Genomic DNA, 23,147 nt, shown 5'->3' with positions numbered 1-23,147 from the left:
TGGTTTACGGTTCAATGGCTTTTTTGGTACAATTTTCTGATCCTCGTATAACAAGTCCATGATTTCATCAACTGTTGTATCCATATAATGTTCATCGAAGCTCATACTATAATCAAACTCTTGTTCTCTTGGCTTATGTACTTTAGGAGCCAAAGATAAGCGACTAAAAACACTTCTTCTGGAATTTCTGGAATCAGAATGAACAAGTTTCGTCAATCTGTTGTTCTCGTACCAGGGACCAACCCATCAAAATCATTCATTGGATAACTACCAACTTCAGCCATTTGTCTACCTACATCTCCGGCATAGGCGGAGTTCCCATTTGAAGCAGTTGGGATAAGAAATCTGTCAGCACATTTTTCATTTGCTCCTTTACGCCTAGAAAGGAAGCATACATCATCATCATCAGTGGACTCTTGATGATCAAACTCTCTTATGATTCCTTAGATTCATTTCCTCTTATCTCTCTTCTGAATAATCTACCATCTTTACGCATTCCTTTTTTCTTGTACGGTGAGTTCACAAAGCGCTCAGACACAATTGTAGGATTAATATCAGGGTCCAAATGGCTCTTTTTCCCCCCTTGCAGTTCCAACATTCCGAAAGGGATCACTTCTATTCTTCCTAGAAAGGGAAGGCTCATGAGAATTATCCATGCTATGTGCTCTATCCACATGATTGTTCCTTGAAAAAACAGCATAATGAGCACCAAGTCTAGTTCTAGCATTGTCTGACTCATTTGAAGTTAGCGCTCAATCGACGTTCAAGGCCACTTTAATCATCACTGGACGCAGCAAACACCATCGTGGGTTACATAAAAACAATCATACAAGAACATCATTTAAATATATCATTGTCCTGTTGCCAATGACTACAAATAGTTCTACAAAACTCACAAGGGGAAATATACAGTAAGAACTCAGCTACAAAAAGCAGGACCTCTTAATTCGTCCCTCGAGGGAATCTACAACAACTAATATAGACAAGGTCCAGAAAGCCAACCAACTGGAGATTCATATTTTGTACAACAAAAATTTATATATTATTCATGGATGAAGCACCACCGGAATATCTTTAAAAGCTGTGAGGTATATCTAATGGCATGAAAACAAAAATGCTTTAAAAGGTCATCCATCTGCTTTAATGGTGTTTCACAATGTGTCAGAGCAACGTAGGCAATTGTAATTAATGAGCCGGTGTGCAAGGCTGCCAGCCTCTGGAACCATAGCTGAAGTTAAGCCATTCCAAAAGTGAAATGTGACAGCTTCTTTGAGGATAGTTTTGAACAGCGTATCTTGTTTAGTTTTCTCAGTTTCCATTGCTGGTGCCGAGAAGTATCTGTCAAAAGAAAGAGATAAGCAAATTATGTAACTTTAACCAGCAGATATGATGATGACAGATCACAGAAACCATGACATGTTCAGATTCTGCCAAAGCTCCCTGAATGAGATATTTAGACGGATCAAGGACTCAAAAACTTTTTAAAAGAGGACATTTAAAAGAGCCAGTGGTCCACTTAAATACCATGTGAAAAAGATGACCTCTAATGAAGCCCAAAATATAGAAGGTCGCCTTTTGAGAGTTCAAAGATTTCAAATAAGATTGGATGGGAATTAGCTGACCATTCTGTTTTTTGTCTCAAAAAGATATTTTACTCTCACAGCTAGTCACATGGGGTGTGTTTAAAATATTTACAAGAACAACATCAATATATAAGTTGTGTAATGAGCTCAAAAAATCTATCTGTGGCTCTGAAATCTGTTGCATCAGCCATGTTACACCAAAAAAGCAATGAAGAAATGCATCCGTACATAACACTAATTGCATATTCTTTTTTGCTTTCAGAAAAATCGTGTTTCTCTCCAGATTCATCAGATTGTTAGGGGTAAGGGTTTCCAAATTTTTACCTTTATCTTTTCCAACATCTTTTCTACTAGAAGGAGATCTCTTGTTGATTCAAGCATTATCAAGTTGAATTATTAGCTGACCATTATAATACCAGGTATTCAAGTTGGAAAAACCGAGAATCAGTTTTCATTGAAACTCAAGGTTAGTTTCCCAACCGGCTTTACAGTTCAGAGAATACAAGTCCTTGGATAGATGAATTTATTATTTTTGATGAAGTAAGATGTTGCAGAAACTCCAATTTAGTCAGGGGGTTAACCACAAGCAAATGTATGGTCTCTAAGCCATATTGTGGGAGCTAATGAAATCCAGGGATAAATTGCTGGGCTCTAAGAGGGATAATTCTATTTACAGGGGGGATAGATAGAATTTCACTCCTTAATTTCATTTTTTTTTTTTTGAAGGTTCTGCTAAAATCAGGAAGCTCTAACTAGACTGAGTTTTCAAAGTTTTGAACAAGTGACCTGTTCTGGGACAAAATTTGCAATATTTAAGTTCTGTTAACCATACAACTGTAGTTTTCAAATAGAGATAAGATTCTTAAAGCCATATTCTGAACTAAAAGCCATGTGTGCTATAATCAACAACTACAATAACATACCTACTGTAATCCCACAAGTGAGGTTTGAGGAGGGTGGTGTGTAAGCAAACTTTACCCCTACCTTGGTAGGTTGAGAGATTGTTTACGGAAGATTCTCAGCTCAAGTAAAGCATTTCAAGAAGGTTGAAAAGAGGATACAATAGTAAAGAAGCCATGCTGAAAATAATCTCAACAACACAAATACGATAACTGAAGCAAAGAAAACAACATGCAATAATAAAATTGAAGAATAATAAGAGAGTAGTACTAAATTACTAATAATACTCGACTACCTACTAGCATTCTACCTTAATCTTGGACCTTTTTATCTAGGGACATGTCCTCAATAAGCTGCAAATGTGTCATGCTTTATCTAATCACATCTCGTTAATACTTTTTCGGCCTAGCGCTACCTCTCCTCAAACCACAATTGTCAACCTCTCACACCTCCTCTGCGTGACATTTGTGCATCTCCTCTTCATATGCTCGAACCATCACTTCCTCACTTCCTCACTTCCCTCATCTGGTCCACCATGGAGGCCACACCCGCCTTGTCCCAAATGTCTTCATTGTTGATCATATCTCTCCTAGTATCCCACACATCCATCTCAACACTTCTGCTACTTTCATCTTCTAGACGTGTGAGTTCTTAACCCGCCTACACACTTCCCCATTCAACGGTATGAACAATAATCAAGCGTTCAAAATAATAAATAATAAATCTTTCACTAAAAAATTTAAGCACTCACAATTCTAAGTACCACCTTTTAATACTTTTGACCTCAAGATTAAGAAGGATGTTAAGTTTGGTACCTGGTAATATTGTTATGACCGATGGGGAAGAAAACAAACGAGGGTTGAAATTTGATCTCCCTCTTTCTACTGGAAAGATTACCATTGACGGAAAAGTTACTAGCAACTCTTGTCAAAAGATCAGCTCCATTCCATCTCAATTGTGTGTCGTCATAAGATGCATAAAACTCCTTCAAACACTCCATTACAAAAGGACTGCAAAAGACATACAAGAAAGTGAATCTTGGTTATAGGGCAGATAGAAGAGAAAAATAATTTACATTTATATGTTTTTGCTAGGAATACTTGTTTTCCTATCCTTCTCCCGCAATAAACTGTAGCAAATATTTCTGACAGATTAACAGGTGCAATACGAGGTTATTGTTCAAAACTTGCATTCGATAGCGTTTTCAGGCTGCTAAGGACAACCCAAACATATTTTTGGAAACAGTGGTATCTTGCTCAGCTTGTGTGCACCTCGATCAATCTTTATTTTATGAATGTGTAATTTTATCCACATAAAGCAGCCCTTCCCTAATTCCCTCTATTTTCCTTATTCATGTCTCTTCCTCAGTGGGCCTCAAAATATTAGGCATGGGACATACTAAAATGCCACAGAAAGGGTGGTTATTGCAAGGTCCAAGCACACCAGAACCAGAACAGAGCACTTCAGAACTATTCAAGAGGCAAAGATTGTTTTGCAAGTACCTGTGCTTTCTAAAAGCCATTACAGCACCATTCAAAGTTTTTCCACGTCGGTCATCCTCAAAAGCAACAGTATTACTAAGTGAAGACAATGAATTCAACACTATGATGTCTGAGTCAAGATAGATTCCACCATATCTGCAATTAAAGGAAAAGGAGAACATGAAAGTTTATTTATAACAACGCAACAACTATAAACTTCACCAAAAGAAATTAAGTCGTCATATTACTGAAGTTAGAATAATCCTGCAGAAATAGAAAGGACAAAAGTTCATCACGAACATTAGACCACAGCTTTCATATGCTCCTTTAATCAATCTTTTTTATAAGGTAAATAAATTCTTTAATGAGAATCAAGGAAAAGATTGAGATGTAACACATTTCATGATCCTAGTTTCATAAGGTTCTTTGCCAAGAGATGTTGGTGCAGCCTCACCACAATCTACTTTCTCTAAGGATAACTCATGTAATTCTGCTATAAAAAAAAACTCACTAGAGGCAGCAAATTTCTGGAATTATGTGATCTTAAAAAGAAGCTTTCCATGTGCCACAGACACAACAATGAGTTATTCACTGACATATAGTAACAGCAAAATCTTTTGTATGACTCAGAAAAAACTTAGATCCTTCTTCACTAGTCCTCTCACCGTTATTTTTTATAAAGTGTTTCTAACCATCATCAATTCCACTTCTTAACTTCATGAACAACCTGTCTTGTGGTTTACTAGACCAAGTTTAAGAATATCAGCTATGGGAAACAAAAACCGAAAGAGAAATATTACAATCACATTGAGATAAACTTCAGCAAATTGAATTCTCAAAACAAAAAAAAACTCAGCAAATTGAAGTTAATCTATTGCATCAAAGAAGGTAACTGTTTCTGCCGTCAACTGATTAATCTCGAAAAAATTATTGGAATCATTTTTCTATTATACAAATAATACCTATTGAAATAAATAGTCGAGATCTTAAGTGTGGGCTCCTTATCTAATTTGCCTTACCTCAAGTCAAATGTTATATACAGGAAACACTAGATTTTTTTAACTCTGTTATGCCAAACTAGGTGGAAGGTAATACATTTAAAATTAAAACTACAATGCATCATCGTAGAGATAACACCTCGATTAGCTTCAGAGTACATAACAATTTAAATACATTGGGAAGTGTATATTTTCCAAATTGCTTACTTGTATAGAGCTGCCAGCCTGACTAGTTCACTGTAATGGAAAGGATAATGTCTTGTCTGCTTCCATTCATACCAGAAAGAAGCAAATACATGTGTTGGTGTGCCTAGTAGGAGCTCATCAAGATTAGGCATCACAACAGCCACTTTGAAGCTGCGGAAAATAATCTATCATCAAATCCATCTCTAATAAAGTGCAACTGGAAAAATAAAACACCATAGACATGCATTTATGCGTATATACACAAAGAGAACTTGAGATTATCTTCTTTTACAAAAAAAAAAACTGTTGTTTTAAGTAAGAACTTAAGACTTGTTGGAAGCACTTTGATTATGATTTTCATGAGGCAAATATGGATAACTTCAGATGAAAATATTAGTCAAACAAACAAGAAGCAGAGGCAGATCCAGGTACTTTTAGCAAATGAACTCATTGTATTTTTAAAGTTATCGGTTCATATCTACTGTTTGTTGCAATATTTGTGGATTTTAACTCATAAATATATGCTTGGCACCGGGTACCTGTACTCTACATCTGCCTCTGCCAACAAGATAACAAATCTAAACTAATGGAAGAAAGAAATTCTGTAATTTACCCATCCTTCACAAAACCACTAAAGAAATTAAGTTCGATTGTCTCAGAGAAAACCACCACACAAGCATCCCGGTGACGGTTAAGTACACTCTCAAGTCCCCTCTGATACCGAGCCGTAAACATCCATGCTGGAGAATTCCAGACCATGAAAACTCTCATAGTACATTTTGCTTTCCTGAAAAATGAGTCCATAAAGTTAGTGAAAGACAACCGGGGGTGCAAGCCCGGAAAGTAACCCCATCTCTTCCCATCAGCAAAGACTAGCCCAGAAACTTCACCTCGGGAATCATCTTCCACAACTTTCATATTACCATTCCTTATATCTTCCTTACTCCTAGGAGCTGAATCTCCACCACTATCATGAACAACTCTTTTTCCAATTCTAGCATCATCGTTTAAAGTTCTACGCTTCACTCTCTTCCCTCTATTCACATCCTCATCATTAGTTTTCACCAAATCACTATTGAATTTCAACTCCTTTGACTCGAAAACATCATTTTTGGCCAATCCCGCCATCTTCTGTAACTCCAAAGCATCATTAACCAACTCAGATTTTGTCAATTCAGACACTGAAAGTGGTTTTTTCACCAGAAATGGAACTTTCTTAAACTCATTCATCAACCCTTTTAACACAATCTTATCCCCTTTAGTCAATCCAGTAGTCCCTGCTCCATCAGGATCCTGCAACATGGGATTATTATTTGGATTTAACGCCTCCAGATTTGACTTGAACATTCTGTCACGCCTCAAAAAATCACTCTTCTTTTCAAACCACTCACCCCACCCTTCCCTCAAAGGTGATCCTTTTAGTAACAAAGCATCTTCAACACTCTCAATTTCGCTCAACTTCATCCTCATTTGCACATCCACTGGAAGATCATCCGATCCAAACGCGGCCTTAGATTCATCACTCTTAAACCCTAATCCTAACTTCATCCTCGATTCAAAATTAACGTAATCTTCCCATTCCTCAATTGATCGTTTGTTAAACGCTCTCCGTACAACTCCGTGCCTCTGATCGTAGAAATATGTCGACGAAACCCTAGGGTATTGATTGATGATTTCTTCATCGTCCTCTTCGGATTCATTGGATAAGAGGAACTCATCATCGTTATTGTTGTTACTGTCAGCAACGTCGAGCTCGTCAATGCGGTCATCTGAGGAGCGGTAATCAGCGTCAGCTAAATCGTCGACGAGAGGGTTGTTCAGTGAAATGGTGTCGTATTGGAGGGGATGCGGATGGGGATTGTTAGGTTGGAGGAAGAAGTTGAGGCGACTGTAGAGGAGTGAAACAGAGAGGAGGAGGAGAATCGCTGCCGCTAAGGCGCAAATGTGCGCGCCGTAAAGCGGACGCCGCCGCGTTCGGAGGTTCCGAAGCATGTGGTACGGCGGGCGGTAGGCGGTGGCGACTTCAGATGTCACCGAAGGTTTGGGACGGAGGAGGGTGTTGGGGTGACTGAGATTCTGTTAGAAAGGTTATAACTGTAAAATGACAAATCAATTTGTGTGTTACCTTCTTCCATATTTTATTGTGTATTTTCTAATTTCGAAAGTTAATTGATTACTTTTTAAAATGATATTAATTTTTTTTTGATAAAAATATGTTTTAGATAATGTTAGTCAAAGTGTTTATAATTTGATTCTAAAAAATAAAATTATGATACCAAAAGATGAATAAGGTAATAACATCTTTTTTATAATTTCAATTCATTTTTTTAATTGAATTTTCATATCTAGTAAGTCATAAAATAAAATAAGATATGAAAATATGTTTAATTTAGAATTTCAAATGACATATAAAAAATAAATTTTGAACTATGTAAAAAACAAAAGATGTGATTTTAGTATCAAAAATAAAATTGGCATGTACCCAACTAATTTCTGTCTAATATGAAGTCGAAATAGATAGTAATTTGTTGACAAAGTCATACAATCAAAAAAAAATCGAATCTTTATTCATGTTAAATTTGATTAGGACCAATAATACCCAATTAAGTTTTAATTCCACGAGGGTGAACTATTCTTAATTACCTATGATATATGGTATGAAAAAACGAAATAAATAATAATTATCGACAAGTCATATGATAAAAAAATTAATTCTCAACCCTTATACACGCAATGTCATCATGCCCCAAGTCATCACCTTAACTCAACTAAATTGCCTCATACACGCAATGAGAACTCATCATGCCTCAAGTCATCACCTTAACTCAACTGAGTTGTGATTCCGCGAGGGTGAGCTAACCTCTGCTCCATTTGAATTCCAGGCTACAACTTATCGATATGAAGGTGAATATCATATGGACTTTACAAGTAACAAGTTATCCCCATATGGAGTCCGCCCAAGGGAGAAATCCAATCCAATGGGTCACTGGGATCGCCCGTCACTCTGTGAGAGCACAACATGCCCAAAGTTATCACCTTATCTGCATAGGAGGGCACAAGGCAGAGCAACAAGATAGCTGGAAGGTACCTCCTTTGAACCAAACTTTTTCTTAATAAAAGCAAACTCAAAGCTCACATCCAAAATATAATATATGATTAAGAATGAATGAAAAAAAATTAACAGTATAACTTAAAATATAGGAGTGAACACCTTTGGACGAAAATGGATTTAATATGATAAAAGACAAGATCATCGAAAATAAGAAAATGTTATAATGCGGAGCAAAATGAAGTAAGCAAATATCAAATTTACACAAGGGGTGAATTTGTTCATTTGCATAACAAAATCCAACTTCCACAAAACTTGAGTTGCAGATCGACATAAGATCTGAAAACAGTCGTATATTACATGATTTTAGTATACAATCATGGGCGCTGCCTATGTTTAGCCTCGTCATCATCATATACAAAGCTTTGGTGTATGCAAACCGCCTCTTGAGTAAGCATGTTGGAGAACTTGATGACTGTCGAGTTTGTTGTTCACCTAGATAGTTTAATTATTAGAGAGCGGGCTGAACCTCGATCAAATCTGAGTTACCTGTTTTAGCCGTGTCAAGTGTCTGACAAGGAAGTTGGTGATTCAAATCACTCCTACAATTGTTCTCATCAAATACTGGACGCACAAGCTTCCTACGCTTGAATGGCTTATCAGCTGAATCCTTAGCCACTGCAGTTTGAGAACTGTTTCCTTGTGCATTCTGAAGGACTGTGTGTTCATTAGCATTTGTCTCTTCTTCTTTGTTTAATTTAACAGTACTCTGTTCTGAAGTTCGATTCGTCTCCCTCCTGCGCTTGAAATCCACCATTCTGGTCTCTGCCAGAATATGGTTCATGGTTTCTTCAAGAACTTCATTTGCACTTCCTTTGAGAACTCTCATCATTGAATCAGCAGTCTGCTCTGCATCATTCTTGACAACTGAAGCATGTTTTCCTGACCTATTAGTTTCACCAGAACCAACTTTTCGGATAAATGGTTTACGGTTCAATGGCTTTTTTGGTACAATTTTCTGATCCTCGTATAACGAGTCCATGATTTCATCAACTGTTGTATCCATATAATAATGTTCATCGAAGCTCATACTATAATCAAATTCTTGTTCTCTTGGCTTATGTACTTTAGGAGCCAAAGATAAGCGACTAAAAACACTTCTTCTGGAATTTCTGGTATCAGAATGAAGAACTTTCGTCAATCTGTTGTTCTCGTATTCATCATTAACGACATCAGCTCCAGGTCTGTTGGCATAGTCAAGATTTGTCAAAACATTTCCTTGGAGCAACCAACTAGTGTTAGGAGAGCGACATCTTCTTCCAACATGAGTTGCATCACTCCCTTGCCATATAACATGCCCATCAGCTATCTGCTCATCAGCACATTGATAATTACCAGAAAAGGAATTTCTAGCAATTGAACCAAGGGCAGCTTGAGATGAAAATCTCCAAGTTTCACCCTCATTAATATCATCCCTAGTTAACTGTGGAACAATAGATGCCCTTGAAATGAAAGCAGTTCTATAACCAAAAGAACCAGACCTATATGGTTCCACCGACTCAGAAATTCCAACATTTATAAGAGGATTGCTGAACCCATCTTGCGAAAGCAGAACCATTTTTCCACCTTCAGAAGCTGATTCCAGGCCCCTCTTTGTAAATTCAGGATGGGAATATGGAGAAGATATACCTTTAGAAGATGCAAAGTTATTCTCTCTATACACATTGGAAGAAGGTGGCCCTCGCACAAAGATTGAACCCTGTTCAACTTCGTATGTCTCGGTATGTCCATAACAAGAATTTGGTAGCTCATCCTTATATGGCATGACTCTTGTAATTGTTGCATCATGGAATTTAGAGCAAGACTGACCAAGATTTTGTCCCTCTGTTGACTGAGGAAATTCTGTTCCAGCAAGAAATTTGGTGGAGTACCCTGGGGTTCTTTTCTTCATTGGAGAGTACACAGTGCAATCAGCCCCGGAGAGAGGCCTCTTGAAGTTCTCTGTACCAGGGACCAACCCATCAAAATCATTCATTGGATAACTACCAACTTCAGCCATTTGTCTACCTACATCTCCGGCATAGGCGGAGTTCCCATTTGAAGCAGTTGGGATAAGAAATCTGTCAGCACATTTTTCATTTGCTCCTTTACGCATAGAAAGGAAGCATACATCATCATCATCAGTGGACTCTTGATGATCAAACTCTCTTATGATTCCTGTACGAAACTTAGATTCATTTTCGCTTATCTCTCTTCTGAATAATCTACCATCTTTACGCATTCCTTTTTTCTTGTAGGGTGAGTTCACAAAGCGCTCAGACACAATTGTAGAATTAATATCAGGGTCCAAATGGCTCTTTTTCCCCCCTACTCTATCATCCAAGGTCTTCGGCCAATTATCACTTGCAGTTCCAACATTCCAAAAGGGATCACTTCTATTATTCCTAGAAAGGGAAGGCTCATGAGAAATATCCATGCTATGTGCTCTATCCACATGATTGTTCCTTGAAAAACCAGCATAATGAGCACCAAGTCTAGTTCTAGCATTGTCTGACTCATTTGATCTGCCCGGACCAAAATTACTATCCATGTTATTTTCCTTTACTATCTGATCTCTTACCACTAAATTTGCATCATGAACTGTTCTTCTGAGGTCAGAATCTTCCATGTAGTTGGAGGGGGCAGGAGTACAATTTGTGTTTATTTTATGCTTCCTCTTTACCCTGTCATTCAAAGACCACTCGTCATCTCCAGGAAATCCTAATTCTTCAGTGGGCGAGTGAACATGAAGCTTATCTTCTGCAGCATTATCCCTCGAAAATGCTTCATCATAACCTATCCTTCTCTTCTTATCATTATAGTAGAGATATTCAGCAGAATCAACTATATCTTCATTCTTCTCTCTGTGATCAATTGAAAACATATCATCGGGGACTCTTTTTACTCCATGGAATGACCTTGGATGTCCTCTTGACAGTGAAGGCCTTAAATCAGCATTAGAACGTTTGATATTAGAGCCACCGCTTAATGTATAGGATTTGTTACTGACCATTATAAGGTCTTTATCAATTCCATTGCTCACTCCAGTTGTGAGCTTTCTCGGGGGTAACTTATTCTTTAACTTTCTTGAACTAAACAATCTAAGAAGCCTATGAACCTGCATATTGAGAAGGAACAATTAGTAACAGAAATAAGCAGCTAGCTACAACATATGATCACTAAAAACCCAAATATAGAGTATAATCATCACACCTGCTCATCAGACAGACCAAAGTGGAACTTCCTTGCTGAAAAGTAGTTCTCCCTAATGGCATCACAGAACTCATCTTCAGATAGTGGACTACAACGCCAAATCAGCTCAAATTGGACCTGGGGAAAAGAACATGAAAGCAAAAAGAAGAAAAGGAAACCAAAAATATCCTTGCATTATTCAACCTAATGATAATGATAATAATTGTTGAATTATAAGAAATCATTATTTGACAATATGATACCTGTGCAGAGAACTGCTTCCCAGAAGAACTAAATGCATGGGGTACAATGTTCATTCCGCCGTCTGAGATAGCCCGATACACTCCAAAAAGCTGTCTCCTTTCATATTCAAATAGGAACAGGATCATTCCTTTTTTGACCTCCTTCACAAAATTACCCATGGACAATGGAAGGCCAAAGACACTATGCTTAAAGCACTCTCTCTTTGTTGCAATGTTTGACATAAAAATTGCACCAAACTCAGGAGCCGGAACACTAATAAAACCATGTTCTTCATTGTCATACTCCATTGACAAACTATATCCTGTCACTTCATTCAAAGGCACATAATAGTAAAAACAACAATTGGTGATATATCAACCAGTATGGAGCCCAAATATATTTTCAACTTCCCAAATAAGTGAACATGCAATTAAAGAGGCTAGATAAGGAAAAAAACAAGCAGGAGAAGCATGTTAAGATTGAATTAAATTACAATAGCATTCAAAGCTGTTATGTATTGACTATTATTATTGATCAAAATGAACATGATGTCTAAGACTACTTTTCATCTAATCAAAAATTCTTTGGAGAAATCAGACATAGGCAAAATAAAATACATACCAAAATTAGAACCATCTTTATGGAGAACCTATTGATGCTTGTGATACGGATTTTTTTATAGTGAACAACATGAAGATCAGATACATTAGATACTTGAGAGCAGTGTTCAGGGAAGCGTGAAGCGGAAAAAAGCGATTAGGCCCTGCTTCACGCTTTAAGCGATGAAGCATGCGATGAAGCGCTCACATACTCATTGAAGCGTAGAAGGCTCGCATTGCTTTGCTTTCCTGAACACTGCTTGAGAGTAGTGAGAATATACTAAATTTGGACTTAACATTACAAAACTTATAGACGAGACCCTGGTTAACAAAAAGCATTCAATAAACTGGCTACTGCACATCTGCAACGAAGTTATGTCCATTTCAGACTACTCAAAAACAAGAAGGGGCACGAAAAAGAACATTTGCTAGCGACACAAATTCTATCCGTGATCAAACAAATTGAACAGAGTAAGAGATGCAATGTATTGTTCCTTGTATTTCACAACCCTAAACACATAATACATCCAAAAAAGAAGGCAAATACAAACACCCCTAATCAACCATAAAGATAAAATATCTACTACCATATAATACAAAAGCACAATAACTCACACAGCCATAAAGATAAAAGAGCTAATACCATATAATGCAAAAACACAATATTTCACACGGCAAACACGTGTAATTATAAAGAAAAATGTATTTTCAAGAGGCAGAGAGAAAAGAAGCTACCAAAAAATTGTTTCATCCTAGACTAATACCACATAATACCTATACTGAGATACCTCTCTCCACTCTATCCAACAAGGCTAAGATACATGAAAAAATCACTTGGTGTTTTTTGTTTCATTCAGTTTATGTTCTATTAACTTTAAAAATAACTAACAAAGTTTAGGATTACACCCAAAAAGAAGTTAAGGGAGAAACCCCCAATTTTTCTCAACAAATATGCAAAATTCAAATTCAAAATGATATTCCTCCTACAAACACATTGAGCATTTTCAATAAAGTTCAACTTAACACTCACTTCAAATCAATAAACTGAGTAATTCTCAATCAGATACTCAAATACATAACATTAAACAGAAATACTTGAAATCTCAATCAACCTGTATATACTGCTGGTGTTCTCCCCAACTATTCTCCGTCGGCACAACTGATTACTGCAACAGATACCGTCGATTCTAACACAGAACAATTACACTAAACAAAACTCAACAAGATCATCAGATAACAAAAATACTTGATCAAAAAAAAAAAAAAACTGGAGATTTTCCAAACCCCTTACCGTAAAACCACAAATCAGTAACAGAATCGATAGATTCTAGAGAGAGAAACAGAGAATTAGAAGATTTTATTTTTAGAGAGAAGCAGAAAATTTACCAATGGCAGGAAAAAGCCGAGGGGTTGCTGCCTAGGAGTACAACTAGGGAAATATATAAAGAAACTAATATATAGGACTTGGCAAATTTCAAATTTATGATTTAAATTATTTTAAAATTTGATTTTGATATTTTATAACTTTTTTAGAAATATTTTAATCATAGTATATACCAAAATATCATATGTAAAATTATTTAAAGGAAAAATAAGCTATTTCCTTTGTCTATCATTAATACAAGAATATTTTAATTAATATAGAGTTGTTCTAATTTTGATGTTATATTTATTATTTTTATGAGAAAAGTATGTTGTTGTTTTTACTATTTAATATAGGTCGCAATAAGCACCAAGCTGAAGATTAACATGTATGCTTCAGCTATGTGCTTATTCGAATAACTAATTGTTTGGCCTATTGGATTAAAGCTTCACATTTGTTGGGGTTCAAACCTTGCAAAAATTATTTTTTATTTCTGTTTTAATTTCAGCTTCTTTTTTCCCCGTAAATTATAACTCTCTTTGTTTTCTTTCTTTTATTTGTCATGTAAATTACATTAGTTTGATATCTTAAAAAAATTTAGATACTCAAAAACTATATTATAATTTTTTGTACATCAATATGACGGAGGAAGTATTATTTTTGATAATTAAAGACCTCTACATCTACTAATTGATTTATGAGATTTTCACCTTGAAAATTTTTGTTTTAATGAGTAGAGGTCTTTAATTAATTTCAACTTTCTTATTAATTTGAATTTCGTATACGTAAATATATTTCTTATTCATATTTTAGTTAATTCATCTTAAGGACAAAACAGGCCGTCAACATGTCTGCTTCCACGCTATAAAGATACTACGAGCAATTAACAACCATATTAAAATGTAATTGACTCTTAATTTCATCTGTATCACATAACGTGAAATAAAAAATAACAAATATTAAACTCATGCTAACACGGACGCATGTGTCTAATATATTTATAAGTATTATAATAATACACTAGAATTTTATATATAATTATATATTTTAATATTATATTAATACAACACGGGGGTAAGCAGTTATATGGAAGATTGAGAAGTGGCGTATTGGATAAGTAAATGGTCATATATAAAACAATATGAAAAGTTTAAAAGTTTTAATTATTTTTAAATATTAAAAAATATCATTCTTCTCCATAAAATCTTTCTTTCAATAATAAGAGAAAATTAGTCGAACAATAATTATAATTTTTTGAATTTTAAAATTATGAATTTAAATCAAGCCTTCATGGGCACACAAGCACAAGGAAAGATTCTTTTCTTTGTGCAAACCACAAAACCCATTTGTCATCTTTAATTCGTTTGCTCTATGTTTTTCATTTCGTGAAATTTCTTTTTTTTCTTAGTATGATAATCAGTGGTGAATCTAGAATTTTAAAGTTGTGGGTGCTCTGAAGTGAAATTGTAAAAAATATGTATTAACAATGAGATTCGAACCTTGGTACAACAACACTAAAAGAGTCTTAAATATCCATCCTAAAACTATTGGGCCAACTATATGATTTATTCATTGGGTGCTCTATGTTAATTTTATACAAATACCTATCGATTTCTACATAGATATATATATTTCGTAACGAAGTTAATGGGTGCTCGAGCACCCGGCAGACACCATGTGAGTCCACCCCTGATGATAATGTCACAAAGGCAAAGTACTTCATCTAAATTCAGTGTAAGAAGTTAGCTTATTATGCAACAGTCGAATTTAATAATTCACTCAACCTGTTCGCAATCTATTTTGTCTAACGTTCAACAAAGTTTTCTATTTTGCCTTAGAATAATTTTGTATGCTTAACAGTGAAATACACACATAAAATACGAACAAACCCAACTTCGACTTCGACTTAAGGCACAATCATAAGTCGATGCCATTGACACCCTTTTGAAACCCTCACGTTTTTTTTAAGTGTCTTAGTGAAATTCAAGACATAAATGTTTATTCTTTCCCACTGATTTCGTCCAACACCTAGGCTACACATGTATAAACCCTGTGGCAGCCTTGTGTTTTACATTGCATAGGGTTGTAACACATGTCCTACACTTGTCAAGATCTCATCCCACTAAATTAAACTTCAGTTGACATCTCCAACTGATAAGGCATTTCAAATTTTGAATTCAAAAACATATACAAGTTACAATGAATGTGGACAAAGTTAGTTACAAAAAGGTAATTGTCGCATTGTTTGGCATGTGACTTTGGCTGACTAGATTTCGACCCTTTGCTGCCATTTCCCTCCATATTTTTGGCGTAAATGCAATGTCTAAACATTGTACAGTTATTGCTTCATGAAAGTCCACCCGAATCCAGTTGCCATTTTTCATGCCTGTGCACTTGTCAATGCCCTATCGTTGCCTTGCCTGTTTTTTCCTTGGTCATGCTAACTTTAATCCACTCGTGTCATTCATTATTTTCTTGTTGTGTTTTATTCATATTTGACTATGCTTTAATTTAGCTCAGGTTGATTTTCCTGCACTTAAGTGATCATGTGTTTTCCTCATGCCAAACCTGCCCACGATCGATGACGGCCAACGCCCATGTCATGTCATGGCATGTTGCCTTGCCAAAGCCCATATCATGTCATGACACTGCCTTACCAACATTATTTGGCATTACTAAGCTATGATAACATTTTGCCCACATTATACATGATTGACTCAATTCGCACCCAAGCCCTTGACAAAGTCACTCATGCAAACCCTTCACTGTTATCGTGTCATGTCGAGTAACCGGATCAGGTCCCTTATATGTACAATATGATATTAAAAATATTAGGGCAAATTACAGAAATCACATACTTTTAAAGCAAAATTATAATTTATCCCTTAAAAGTTTATAATTACAGAAATCTCTCAAACAGATACAATAATATAAGTACTGATACATTAAAAAGAATGTCGGATACATTAATGGCCAAAATATCAAAGAGATGATACATTAAAAAATGGGTGTGTTGATACATTAAAAAAAGGGTCGGATAAATTAATGGAGGGTCCGGATACAATAGTGACCAAAAAATCAAAGTGTTGATATATTAAATGGAGGATCGGGTACATGCGTTGATACATTAAAAAGAGGGTCGGATAATTAATGACATTTTTGCCTTAAGAGAAAAATGAGAGATTTTGAAGATTTGCACTCCCTCCGTTTAAAAAAAGATGACCTACTTTGACTTGAAACGGAGTTTAAGAAAAGAATAAGACTTTTTAATCTTGTGGTTCTAAATTAAAGTTATGTCAAATGTACCATAATACCCTTTAATCTTGTGGTCTTAAACATGTCACGTGGAAATAAGTTAAATTGTTGCCAAAAAAGAAAAGAGATCATTCTTGTTTAAACAAACTAAAAAGGAAATATGAACACTCTTTTTAAAATGGAAGAAGTAAAATTTATAAATTATAAGGAATAATGATAATAAATAAATTAAAAGATGAATTTCTGTAATTATTCTAAAATATTATTCTTTTTGTAATAATTTATTTTTAGTCCATTTTAAAAAAAAAAAAAAACTTTCTTTTATCACTCTAACACGAGTTGCACTTGATTATCCAACGATCAGTTTGCAAGGCTAAATGCTCTTGAATTACCCATACGAGGGAAGGGTGAAAAAAACTTTAATTGAAGCTTGACTATTTGAATTACATTTGGTAAAGATGTGATTTTTTAACCTCCTCAAATAGGCATTTGGTCAAACTTTAAAATTTTATGATGTGTATTTATGACCAAACACAATTCCAATTTTTAAAAAAAAGCATAACCTAGTTTGACTTGCAAAGGAATTTAAGAAAAGAAAAAAAGAACTTTTTAATCTTGTGATTTTAAATTAAAGTTATGTTAAATGTATCAAAGTGTCCTTTAATCTTGTGGTCTTAAACATGCCACGTGTAAAGTTAAATTTAAATTGTTGCCAAAAAAAGAAAAGGGTCATTCTTTTTTAAACAAACTAAAAAGAAAATAGGGATATTCTATTTGATACGGAAGAAGTATCATTTTTTGCTTTGAAAATAATGAACATTTTTTTGCAAATTTCACAATAAAACATGGTCAAACTCGCTCCAAAATAAAAAAAATTGATTTGCTATTATCATAACTTTATTTTATGTAGCAGATCAAAGATAAACAACTAAAATGAAATCATTTAAAAACTTCAGCCATCAGCTACTCACCACATTTTTCTTTCTCAAAGCACCAAGGCCAACCATCATTTCAGACTAAAGAAAGATATTTTAAGACAAAATAACTAACATTGATTTCTTCCTTTTATTCAAAGATTATTGTGATATTAGTACATATTTTTTTTAACAGAAAGACCAGTACAGACTCGAGGTTGAATAGAGAAGACAAGTAAGAAGATAGAAGCTAAGGAAAGGAAACAGAAAGCAGTAAAAATCGAGCCAAAGTTCACAGAGAAAACCCGAAAAATCAAAGGTTGTTCCTAACATGACATAAACATAAAGCAATCCTTCATTGCACTTCTTTAAGCATGACCACAGAATCATTCCTGGTAGCCTCGTATCAACGGGCTAGAACCAGTTTTTAGTTTACGAGCTTATATCAGCTTTCTTCAAGTTCCTTATTCCAGTAAGGACCTAATCAACTCTCTAGATTGTTCCAGAGGCATCGTTTATAGCCAAAACAATAACAACAACCACCTTAATACAAAGGTTCAATGCAATTTCATACCACATGCTTAAAGCAAAAGGTCTGAATAGGCTACTACATTGTTGGACCATTACAAAACTGACCAGAAAAGAGTTTTCAACAGTTACTGAACTGGATCACCTGCAGGGGCTGCGTGATGATTTACAACCAAAGGAGGACGTAGAGCTTTCTGATTAGCTAATTTCTCCTTACGTGCATTGTACATCTCTTCTGTCTCAACGACAACCAATCTTTTCACCTAAGATCAAAATGAGTGACAAAATATATTAATCTTCACATGGTAACGAAAAGAGTTGTATAAACCAGACTAGATGAAGGCAAGAACGCATTAAATTAGTCCATATTGATAGCATAGCACTATTAAAACCTGCTGAATCATTCCCCTAACAGTAGGTGTGTTCCATCGCATTACAGTCCGGTTGCATTTGCCAAGACGCAATGCCTCAAGGGTACGCCTATGGAGCCTCCTAGTGCCTGGTATACCCCTTACAAGGGTTATGTATAGATTAGGGCTCCATGCAACTGGAGCACAAGATTTAAAAGCGTTGTAAGCACTCATATCTTCCTGCTTTACCGCTTCTGCTTTTCTGAAGCAGAAAAGAAAAGAAAATTTTACTTCAAAATAAGCATTTCAATCGAAAAGAGTAAGATTTGCAAGGATAGTTCCTAAGAAAAAGTGACAAGCATCTTAGTAGAAAGAGTAGGGTATCTGGAAATTGGAATGAATTACATTTGCAGGGATGAAATTTAAACAAGTAAAGAAACAGGTACATAATTTAAAATCAACAATAGAAAAAGTGAGGCACTCAAGAGTAATAAAATTATCCGTACTGGGAGAAAACTGCATCACAATTAACACAGGATAACTTCATAAGTTTGAGATTGAATTATGCAATTTGCATAGTTGAAATTCTGCCCTCTGAGAAGAACTTCCATATAGTAGTAGCCCAAAGAGGTCACCCAACGACTGAAAACAAATTCTAATGATGAGTCCCCTAACTTAAACCTTAAGATGGGTCAATTCATACAATTCAACATGTCATCAGGCAAGAGAAATGTTGGAATCAAGTCTCACCACTACCGAAAATTATTTAACGTACTTCACCCAACAAAAAAGTCAAGTTCATACGCAAGGGAACATATTGCAGACATATTCAAATCAATAGAGTATCCATTATTTTGATAAAGAAAAAGTATCCATTCTTCAATAGCTGATAAAAATGATTCAACACACTTGTTATGAAAAGACTGGAACAACTCAAAACACTACTCATTCCCGAACAATGAACAACAAATAAAGAATAGAGCTACAGAAACAAGAGAACCCAATGTTTTTGTGTGCTCTGGATAGAAGTAGGAGGTATGCTTACAGCAATAGATGAGAAGAAATGTGCATTCATGGTTTTAAAGAGCTGTTGTAGATCTTAAACATGTAGCAGTCAAGCAAAATCAAGACTTTCCTGTAGACTAAACTAAAATAGTCAAATAACTTAGACAACTTTGTAAAAAGATGTTGCAAGTCCTGCATTAAGAGAAGTAAAACTGGATTTTATACAGGCACCCCTGAGACCCTTGAATTAGAATATTAGACTTTGAAACCCACATTTTACAATAATAACCAGTATATGAAAACATAACATAATGCACCACCACTAAGTCCTTCAGTGATATGAACCAATGACGGGGACCATCAAGTTTAAACCGTTAAGATTTTACTTATTATATCACTGCAATTGTTTAAGTTTTTTTTTTAAAATTATTTAGACATAATAAAAGCTCTGTCAATTTAGTCAGTTTTGAACACAACTGAAAAAATGTTCAAGAACAAGTCATTGAAAACATCATTTTCTCAACTATAGACACAAATTTCTCCTATTAGTTTCCCTCTCAGCCACTGCTATACATACCAATTTTAGCTTTTCATGAAATATCACTGGTGATTTCTCATATTTCCCAAAATTCTTTTACACTGGTCTCTTTGTATTACTTTGACAAGATTAGTTACAGGGACATTTCTGTGACGTTAAAAATGCTAAGTATCTCAGTAAATCAAAGAGAATAGTCAACAGTAAGAGAGTTACGCATTTTACTCTACATGAGCATATACGTAATCATTCTATTGAAGCTGAGTGAATTAAAATATTAAAGAGCTTGAGAATCAACAAGAATTAGGGTCTTTCGAGAAAATAAATGTATGAAACTTCTGATTGAGGAAGTTTTACCTTAAAAGCTTCAGTCACTCATCCTCCAACTCCACCCCAGGCAGGGGCACATTTATACACCAAAATAAAGAAGGGAGAAAACGAAATTAAAGGTCCTCTTGAAAGTGTGGAGAAATTTCTCTCAAGATCAAATAGTTTGTCTAGCCACTTATCACTAGATACGAGTTTCTTGCATCCTCAAACAGTGAAGACAAATATAAAGATGTCCATTCCTCTATTACCGCATAAAATAACTGATATTATTCAACGGAGATGTAAACATAATCCTGGCGAAACAGTTTGCTATACTCATTAGCACAACGTCAAGCTCTGCTAAGTGCTCGTTTGAATGAGATTCACTTTCAACCAACACTGCCACTCAATCTAGGAGTCCTCTCCGTCCACCTCACACACTTCTTATTCATTCTAGTTCACTGAGACTGAATTGCGGATCAAGCTCACAGCATAATGTCACCACACTAGTACATACCCCAATAATAACATCCACACCTTACAAATGTATTGATCTCCTTATCTCAGCACCTTAGGTTCTTTCAACTTTTATCTCACTTCCCCAACTTTTATCAACCAAAAACTGATCCTTTTTCTTCTATTATTGTAAATCTATTCATCTGTCTACCTAAAATCTTGAAAATCAGATTCAGCAAAGAACCCATCAACGAATCAGAGGTTTCAATTCCATTACACCCTAAAAAAGCCATTTTTATAGACACCCAAAATCATAAACATAAGGTTTATTCACCATAAGCATACACACAGTCCAAGATAATCCCCTAGATGCAATTGAGCTATGAAAATGTTCCAAAATGAAAAATTAAACAAAAAAGAATCGATTCGCAGTACTAAACAGAAAAAATGAACGAAAATTGTGAACTTACTTGGCGAATTGCTCTCTGAAGTGAGAAGTCTGCTCCTCTGGGTTTTTTTTCCAGCAAATGCCCTGAGGTTTAAGGAGTTTTGCCCAATTGGGCTGCAAAATATTGGTGGGTTACTTCAATTTTGTTGTTAAACTTTTTGGAATTTGGGCTAAGTTAGAAATCTTGACCTAATTTGGCTCACCCAAAACTCTTGCCATCTAATTAGGGAGATTTAGCATATTAATTAAGTTGTTTAATAAATGGAAGAACTATCTAATTACTTATAACATTTTAATCATATTTTTGATTAATTTTTCTTATAATTTGAAATAATTATAATTTCATCTCACTAGTTAACAATTTCATATCAAATTTCAGTATATGCATCTCGATACATGTTTTTTTGCTACCAGATACACAAAAATTAGGAGGGAGGCGAGCGATAACAGGAAGGAGACGAGCGAGGTTTGTCTATGTATCCTAGAAACATGTAAATCACACATGTATTTGAAATACCAGATATGCGACGGAGGCGAGCAAAATTTGTTTATTTATCACAATTATATGGTAGTTCAATTGGATACCGTGTATCTAAAAAAAATTACACCTAAATTTAAGTCTTATGTATTTCGAGATACATGAATCGGGATATATCTGAACCTACCACAACATGATAAGATTTGTAGTATTGCAATGTAGTATGTAGTGGGATTTCTATAAGTTATCATAATTAATACTCTCAAAAATAATGATCTAGTTTGAATTGACATAAACTTTAAGAAAAATAAGATGATTTAATTATGTGGCCCTAGATTAAAATTATATCAAAATATTCTTTAATCGTGTAATCTTACACATGTCATGTAAAAAATTAAAATAAGAATATTGCCCAAAAAAGAAAAAGAATCTTTTTTTAAAATAAACAAAAGAAAGAAGTTCATTATTTTTAGTAGTTTAAAACAAAAGGAATCAAAAATGTTTATTTTGTTACATAATCAACTCTTTTTATTAATATCATACACTTTTTAATGTGAGATGAAAAAAAGAAAAAACTTAATAAACTTTAGACACGAATACTTAATTGTATGAGTAATTAACTTAGCCCATCAAAAGTGGTTCTTTCCACGTACGTGTCGCGTCCGTGTGATCATATAAATAAAAATATTTTTGTGAAGATTTATATTAACAATATTTTTAAGTTATATTATGTGTTATAAAATAGAAAATATAAATTACATGCTTTTAAAATTGATAAGTATCCTATATGGTGTTTTTGTTTCTAAGATTCAAAATCCAAAAAATTATACAACTAAATATTTAAATGAATAAGTGAAATGTTATGTGCTACGTTAATGAAATATGTGTAAAATCAATAACATACAGAAATCTTTTACCATAAATTAATGTTGTGTGTTGCACATATTAAGTCCTAGAAAGGAAATTAAATAATAAATGTCATGAGTATATTCTTCATTAAGAATTTTTTTTGACGAACTCAATAACATCCATAGCTGAAATTCTTGGACAAATCTAACAACGTTCATAGCATATTTTAATAGCCTTTAACTTTGACATTGATTGAGAAAACTGTTTGAGAAATGATATACTCTTTTTTAGAGCCCATAAAAATGGAGAGGGGACTTGAGGAAAATGAAAATTATTCTTGGCTTTATATAATACTTTCACTTTAAATGATTAATTAGTCTATTTAGC

At 34.7% G+C, this 23,147-nt stretch overlaps 3 protein-coding genes across 11 annotated transcripts; all 3 read right to left on the bottom strand.

Annotated features, from left to right (window-relative positions):
• Positions 1–827: 827 nt before the first annotated feature.
• Positions 828–7,621, bottom strand: LOC101257431 (uncharacterized protein At4g19900). Of its 2 annotated transcripts, XM_069293500.1 has the most exons (5): positions 5,762–7,621; positions 5,170–5,319; positions 3,986–4,120; positions 3,299–3,493; positions 828–1,338 (listed from the first exon to the last, which is right to left on the bottom strand). In XM_069293500.1, the coding sequence occupies exons 1-5, from the start codon at positions 7,138–7,140 to the stop codon at positions 1,152–1,154; spliced, it is 2,046 nt and encodes a 681-aa protein (XP_069149601.1). In that variant the 5' UTR covers positions 7,141–7,621; the 3' UTR covers positions 828–1,151. The 2 variants fall into 2 exon arrangements, with proteins under 2 accessions (XP_069149601.1, XP_025885077.1); XM_026029292.2 differs by lacking the exons at positions 828–1,338; positions 3,299–3,493; positions 3,986–4,120 and having other exon boundaries at positions 5,166–5,319; positions 5,762–7,444.
• A 739-nt stretch (positions 7,622–8,360) lies between these two features.
• On the bottom strand, positions 8,361–13,727 carry LOC101246402 (uncharacterized). Of its 6 annotated transcripts, none has more exons than XM_069293497.1 (5): positions 13,562–13,697; positions 13,383–13,457; positions 11,692–11,993; positions 11,450–11,566; positions 8,361–11,354 (listed from the first exon to the last, which is right to left on the bottom strand). In XM_069293497.1, exons 3-5 carry the CDS (start codon positions 11,977–11,979, stop codon positions 8,709–8,711), a joined length of 3,051 nt encoding a protein of 1,016 aa, XP_069149598.1. In that variant the 5' UTR covers positions 11,980–11,993; positions 13,383–13,457; positions 13,562–13,697; the 3' UTR covers positions 8,361–8,708. The 6 variants fall into 6 exon arrangements, with proteins under 6 accessions (XP_069149598.1, XP_069149597.1, XP_069149599.1 ...); XM_069293496.1 differs by having other exon boundaries at positions 11,692–11,999; positions 13,657–13,697; XM_069293498.1 differs by having other exon boundaries at positions 13,657–13,697.
• Positions 13,728–17,917: 4,190 nt separating this feature from the next.
• LOC101257728 (uncharacterized) lies at positions 17,918–21,638 on the bottom strand. Of its 3 annotated transcripts, none has more exons than XM_010318733.4 (3): positions 21,456–21,638; positions 18,723–18,942; positions 17,918–18,593 (listed from the first exon to the last, which is right to left on the bottom strand). In XM_010318733.4, exons 2-3 carry the CDS (start codon positions 18,912–18,914, stop codon positions 18,459–18,461), a joined length of 327 nt encoding a protein of 108 aa, XP_010317035.1. In that variant the 5' UTR covers positions 18,915–18,942; positions 21,456–21,638; the 3' UTR covers positions 17,918–18,458. The 3 variants fall into 3 exon arrangements, with proteins under 3 accessions (XP_010317035.1, XP_069149595.1, XP_069149594.1); XM_069293494.1 differs by lacking the exon at positions 21,456–21,638 and adding an exon at positions 20,578–21,438; XM_069293493.1 differs by lacking the exon at positions 21,456–21,638 and adding an exon at positions 19,187–19,317.
• Positions 21,639–23,147: the final 1,509 nt, after the last annotated feature.

Source organism: Solanum lycopersicum, chromosome 2 (genome assembly GCF_036512215.1).
Source record: "Solanum lycopersicum chromosome 2, SLM_r2.1".
In the NCBI taxonomy this organism is placed as follows: Eukaryota; Viridiplantae; Streptophyta; class Magnoliopsida; order Solanales; family Solanaceae; genus Solanum; species Solanum lycopersicum.
Note: the sequence above shows the minus strand (reverse complement) of the source record. Positions and strands in the feature narration are given on the sequence as shown.